The following is a 6,519-nucleotide window of genomic DNA, read 5'->3' on the forward strand; positions in this document are numbered from 1 at the left end:
TGAAGCATAATTTAGTATTGAATATGTTTATAGTGCCAATGTGTCATTTAGTCATATATAAACTAAACCATTGGATTTGTAGCGATTCACTCACTGTAGAAATTCTGATTTTTTTATACTGTTGTACTCCTCATATCTGTGATTACCTCAAGAATGGTAGCGAGGAAGAATAGGATGCATTTCTGTAATATTCTAACAGGGCCATTGATTGCTTTTGTCCTAAACTTACAGTATACTGTTAGAGCTAAAGCTCTTCCTTGAAATGCACAGGATCAGATTGTGGGCCAGAGTGTGCTAGGCTACTAATCCGTTGTTGTTGTATGCTATTTTAGCACCGTGCTTCCAGACATGAGCAGGAAAAGCCGACAGAAGACTCGGGTGGTGAAGAAGACGGCCAACCCCATGTTCAATCACACCATGGTCTATGATGGCTTTCGGCCGGACGACCTACGAGAGGCCTGCGTTGAAGTCACCGTGTGGGATCACGACCGGCTCACTAACCATTTCATTGGGGGCTTAAGACTGGGCCTTGGAACAGGTAAGATACTTTGTAATTTGTTTAAAGTTTGGCCGGTACTCAATTCAAGGCACGTTAAAATGCAACACACTATAACAGACTTTTAAAGGTAATTTACACATGAGACGACATGCGCAACGTTGACCATAAATGCGATCTCTGAGAACATCGGGAAAATGTCTTTAAAAGGCACATTCTCAGCTGTGCTATAGCACCGATTGAATTACGGCATCTAATGGGTTGACAAAATTCCCCACATTTCTGAATCTGATTTATGCTTTTCTCTACGGTAGTATGTCTTTATATTTAAATAGTTTCTTGAGTCGTTCCAGACCTATTGTAGCCTAATTATTAATATTGAAATGCATACACAATACATCCAATAGGAAGCTAACTGGATCATCTCCAATCTGTCTTTACAGGTAAAAGTTATGGGTTAGAGGTGGATTGGATGGATTCAACCTCTGAAGAAGCAAGTTTATGGGAGAGAATGATGCATTCTCACAATGAATGGGTTGAGGATATTATACCCTTGAGAATGTTGATAATGGCAAGAGGTGTATCAAAATAAGATGGTGTATGAAAAGTTGGATGACAAAATGAGAAGAAAGTTGCTCATTGGGTGTATCAGTTTGATGAAACTTATAACCGATAATGTAATCAGTAATATAATCTTTCACTTTTTTAGGAGAAAGACCATACAGGCACATTGGAGTATTGTGCTTAGAATTACATTACAAGTGTGTATTTTATCTTTTGAAAGATTAACATTTGACATAATCATGCTTGTTGTCATACAGATCAAATACCTACTCAGAAATTGTTAAGATATAAATAGGTTGTTTTAATTGATTCATTCCAATGCATATTTATCGCTATTTGTATATATTCCTATATATGTTTTCATAATGTTATTCCATGGTAAATTAACTGAAGAAAATGTTTCCACTATTGATACAACAGCATATATAATCAGAAATGTGGTGTTATGTTATCATTGTTGTCTTTGTAAAATACATTTATTCACATTACTCAATATAGTAACAGCATATATTTTTCATCATAGTTAATGTTTCCACTAATTCAGGCACCCCAACAATAAATACAATATCACATGTTGAAAAATAAAATCGGTGAATTCAATAGTAATGGTTATACACAAAAATGACATTTTTCGCCAGCAATTGGCAGGAAGCAGTGAGAAAAATAACAACAACATTTGAAATAGACTGGAAGTTGGATATCCAAGAGAATGCAAAAAGAGCCGTCATCCTATGGGGAATTTGGGACAGAGTTAAAAAAAAAAAATGCTCCAGAATTTGTATTATTAATAATAATAATATATTGCTGTTATTTGGCAGAGAGGTTTGGAACTCTATTTCTTATTGGTCTAATAACTAATTTACCGCAAGACCCAAACTCCATTACACCATACCATAACAGGCTGAACTTTCAGGCGGTCATTTCAAACAGCTCACTAAAAGGGCACTATCATCATTTTCATAGTATTACGTTTTTGACTGCACAGAGGTCATTTCTCTCATTTGTCTTATGAGACCTTTTTAGAGTGGAGTCTTTTGAAAATCTGGTGATTATAGATCTCTCTTGCATCGACTTATTCAGTCTGACGAATCTGGCTACAATACATCCATGGGTGATCAGATCTGCCTTGCGCACATTAGAGCAGTAGAAAAGCAGGAGGTAGAACGGAGTAGAGAAATGCTGAGGGTCTAAGATGCTACAGCGGCGGAATTTCAGCCATGTGTGGGCCACCCTGTGAACCAGGAGCGAATGGAAGCCAAGTGGTGTACAATTCGATATTTTAAAATAAGATATTTATTTTAAAAAGGTAGCCCTGCTAGCAGGCTCAACCCTTCATAATGCGACCCCTGGTGCACAAATAATTAAGCACAGCTGCGACTATTTTTATAGACTCACGCTAGACCCCATGGGAAAGATCGCCTTCCTTTGCTCAGACGTTGCGTGCATCAACCATTGGTTGCAGCACCGACTGGCAGTTACTGCTATAACATATTGTAATGACCATTCCCGTGATTGGCAGATAGCAGGTTGATTGACATGTCGGACCCCGCGAACACCGGGTACTGGTCAGTACAACACAACCACCTCCTAGCCTATTAACACATAACACACAGCTGTGCGGGTCGCTACAATATGATGGGGTTCGCTGAGAAGTAAAATACCTATCTATGTAAGGTCTGGCAGACGTTAGCAACGCCTGGGCAGAGGAACTGATTTCCCTCCCAATATATATATATATATATATATATATATATATAAGAAATGGGAGCTTGTTGAATTTGTCAAGTTTATTGGAATTGTTCAAAAAAAAATGTAAATAAATTACAGTGATGTTTCACAAAGCGTTTTCATGGTATATGATTATTAGTGATGTTTTTCCGCCTCGTCACTAGTTACCATAGCCACAAAGTCATAAACCACGGCCATGTCTACAATTGATCTTTATCAGATTTTAAACCTAACCACAATGCTAACATTATGTCTAACCGTAAATTAAATTAAGAGCAAAATGCTATTTATATATATATATATATATTTTTTTTTGTTACAATATAGCTGTTTTACTTTGGCTGTGGTAGCTAGTGAAAACCATTTCCGCGGGTTGAGTCGCCATTTTGACTTTGTGGGTGTGGTAACCTGTGAAAACCTTTTCCGTAGGTTGAGTTGCCATTCTTTGCGTCCTTTGTACGTTTAGAAGTTGTCTCCGCTAGTCAGCAAGTACTTGTTTCGGGATTAGACAAATTTACAGACTGTCAAACAAGATTGAATCTGTTCCTACGAAAGCTGAATAATATTACGAACAAATAGCTACAATAGGAACCAGTTAAAGCTTCACGGACGGTAAGTGTGGTTACTTCAAAAAATGCTTTGTCATTTTGTTTGTGCGCAATGGTCTTCCAACTAGCTAATAGTGTTATAACTAACTAGCGTTAAATAAAAAATAACGTTGACGTTGTTGAAACCACAAACGAGTTAACAAAATATCAATGTGAGTACTTATAACATGTTCCAAAAAACGTAAAGATCGCATGGTAGCTAATGTTAGCTAGTGGTAGCTAATGTTAGCTAGTGGTAGCTAATGTTAGCTAGTGGTAGCTAATGTTAGCTAGTTAGGCCTAATGTAACGTCATTCTTGTTCAGACAACATTATGGCGCCTAAATTAGCTAGCTAACGTTAGATACAGCCCGCATTGAACAACTGCATTAACTAGAAATGCATTAACTAGAAAGATCCAAACAGAATTAATGTTTTGGCAATTGAATGTAAATGATGTTTGGCTTTGGAATTTCCATGAAAAAGCTCTAAACGTTTACAGGAAAAAATAAATCGAAATCCGTGATTATCTCAAATGATCTAACCGGAATATAACAACTTAAAAAGCACTAATCGCTCAACGCTACTGATAAACGTTTGGTAAAGGAAACGAGTATGGCCTCAATACTTTTTAGTCCCTTCAAAATGGGGGTTGAGGTAAGGGACAGAGGATCTGAAGGCTAGCTAGGCCTAATTTAACATTACTCACTGAAGCACAGGACACAATACTCATGTCTAGGGGGTATGAAACCCAATATATTCATTAAACAGACTTAATTCACTAATCAATGTTCTTGTTGTATTCTCACAGATAATCTGAGCGGGAATACGTTGGTGGTGTCCCTCATCAAAAGCTAAAATGATCACCAGACGAAGAGGTCGTTCAGACATCACCGATGTGGAGATGCACTCTTCAACTTGTCCTTTTGATGTTGAAGTCACTGACTTTGTTGAAATGATAAATGTTAAAACGAGTCCCTCTGAAGAAATTAGGTCAGAGAATGGGGATAGTACAGTTGGATTAGAGATGGATGATTTATTTGGAATCGACGAGTTAAACTGGACATTTGAGAAGGATGTCTCCCCTCTTTTCGACATTGGATTGACCGAAATAGGTGTGGGTGACACAACAGATCAAGATTTTTGGATTGGCACGTCCAGGACCCCATCGCCCGAAGGAGTGTCTGCTGTTCAGAAAAGGAAGGGGAGAGATGACCCGTCTGGGCACATGATCAACAAAAACGCTGTTGCTGCGCGAATTAATCGTCTGAAAAAGAAGGAATACATGAACGGGCTGGAAAATAAAGTTGGGTCTCTGTCGTCAGAAAACCGCATACTCAAACAGGAAAACGTCCAATTGAATAAGAGGGTAGAAGAGTTGGAAGATGAGACGAGGTACCTGAGAGCTGTGTTGGCCAACGAGAGCATGTTAGCCCAGCTGTTGTCAAGGCTGAGCGGTGTGAACGGCATGAAATTATCTTCCTCGCTTTTCCAGGGGTCCAACAAGAATGACGACCACGATTATGCCTTACCGCGGAAACGTGTGAAGGTGGAGGAAAAGGAGACTTCTGGTGGCGTCTGTCTGCACGTGGACAAGAACAACGTCTCAGTGGAGTTCTGCACTAAGTGTGCAGAGAGTGCAAGCGCATCACTCAAAATGTAGGGTCAAGTACTTTTATCTGTTTTCAGATGTTGAGACTGAACCTGATTAACTTCAGTGTAATGAACGTCAGGGGAATCTATGAACACTGTTAAAACTATTTTGAGATCATTACTTAATTAAGAAATGTTGAATGATTGAGCATGTGTAAAAAATCTTACCAATGATTTAAGTACACGTTACTCGTTAAACCTTGTTGCCAGTTTTCTTCTAGGTGATGATTGTTCTACCATGCTGGATGAATGGGTTACAGAACGTCCCTGTCTGCTTGGCGCCATGGTAAGGATCTCAGATGAAGAAAAGCTGATGATTTGATAAATTCTAAATGTTTTTCAAGTTTTATTCCTCTTACAATACACCAAAGGCTTTTACACTAACATTAAGTTTACACTGGAACATATTTTTCCATCTTAGTTTGAATTACTTTTGTTTTAAGTTCTATGCAGTAAGCGTTTAACCTGTAAATATTAAATCAAACTGATTTCCCTCCCAAATATACAGAAATGGGGGCTGTTGAATTTGTCAAGTTTATTGGAATTGTAAAAAAATAAATAATTGTAAATAGATTACAGTGACGTTTCACAAAGAGTTTTCATAGTATATGATTATTAGTTCATATTGGGTCTCAAACCAGAATGGGTAAAAAACAAGAACATATAATGGCGTAGCATGGTTTGGTTAGAACTTGTCTTTTTGTGAAACGTCACTATTCTGCTGAAGGATGTTTTCATTTAGCGCCCGTATTTTTCTTTATTGCTAAAGTGGATTCTGCTGTTCGGGAAGCTGAAGAGGCGGGACCCGCTGCTGCCAACTTGGCCTGGTATTTTTTTAAAGGTAGTATAACAAAGGGTGTAAGTGACTACATTCAACCAGTATCCCATAACACCTTCTTTGTAAAAAGTAGTGAATTTAGAATATATTGTGGATGACACGTGTTCCACTACCTATTACATTGACAATATTAGAGGTCCTATAACGGTTTGTTCACAAGTTTAACCTGACTTGTTGACACATTGGTATGTAACCCAGTTGTTTAAAAAAAAAAACTAGTCAAATTATCTTGTTATCGATGTGATCCTGATAGAAATGGACATCACCAATTTTGTATAAAGTGACAATCTTAAAGAATGTTATGTAAAGTACAAAGATGTTGTGGCAACTTTTTTTTTCTAAATGAGAGAACAATGTTTCAGGAACATGGATATGATTGAAAATAAATCTTATTTTGATTATACACGTTTCAGTTATATTTCACCTTGAATGTGACCCAATGTATTTGGCATTAACACATCTCTTTTTCTCTTTTCAAACAGCAAGCTCTTTCTGCAGACAAAGGTCTATCAATTCCTCAACAAAATGGAAAAATGTGATGGTTTGTGAGAGCTGATTTCAGTGGAGAGTTCAAAGCCTACTAGTCTGATGTACTTGTTTTTACATAATACTGCTGCATTTAGTTTTAAAGTGATATTTCACTCAAATCAGCTT

The 6,519-nt window shown here is 37.6% G+C and overlaps 1 protein-coding gene across 6 annotated transcripts in view; it reads left to right on the forward strand.

Annotated features, from left to right (window-relative positions):
- sytl2a (synaptotagmin-like 2a) overlaps positions 1-6,266 on the forward strand; it is a 45,213-nt gene extending 38,947 nt beyond the window's left edge. For 5 of the 6 annotated variants that reach the window (XM_035779734.2, XM_035779735.2, XM_035779736.2 and 2 more), the window contains 5 exons: positions 333-538; positions 940-2,625; positions 4,186-4,769; positions 4,870-5,313; positions 5,797-6,266. In XM_035779734.2, the coding sequence (XP_035635627.1) occupies positions 333-538; positions 940-1,088 (355 nt within the window). In that variant the 3' untranslated portion in view covers positions 1,089-2,625; positions 4,186-4,769; positions 4,870-5,313; positions 5,797-6,266. The remainder of the gene's footprint in view (positions 1-332; positions 539-939; positions 2,626-4,185; positions 4,770-4,869; positions 5,314-5,796) is intronic. The other variant, XM_035779731.2, reaches the window with a different exon arrangement.
- The last annotated feature ends 253 nt before the right edge of the window (positions 6,267-6,519 follow it).

Source organism: Oncorhynchus keta, chromosome 11 (assembly GCF_023373465.1).
Source record: "Oncorhynchus keta strain PuntledgeMale-10-30-2019 chromosome 11, Oket_V2, whole genome shotgun sequence".
Classification (NCBI taxonomy): domain Eukaryota; kingdom Metazoa; phylum Chordata; class Actinopteri; order Salmoniformes; family Salmonidae; genus Oncorhynchus; species Oncorhynchus keta.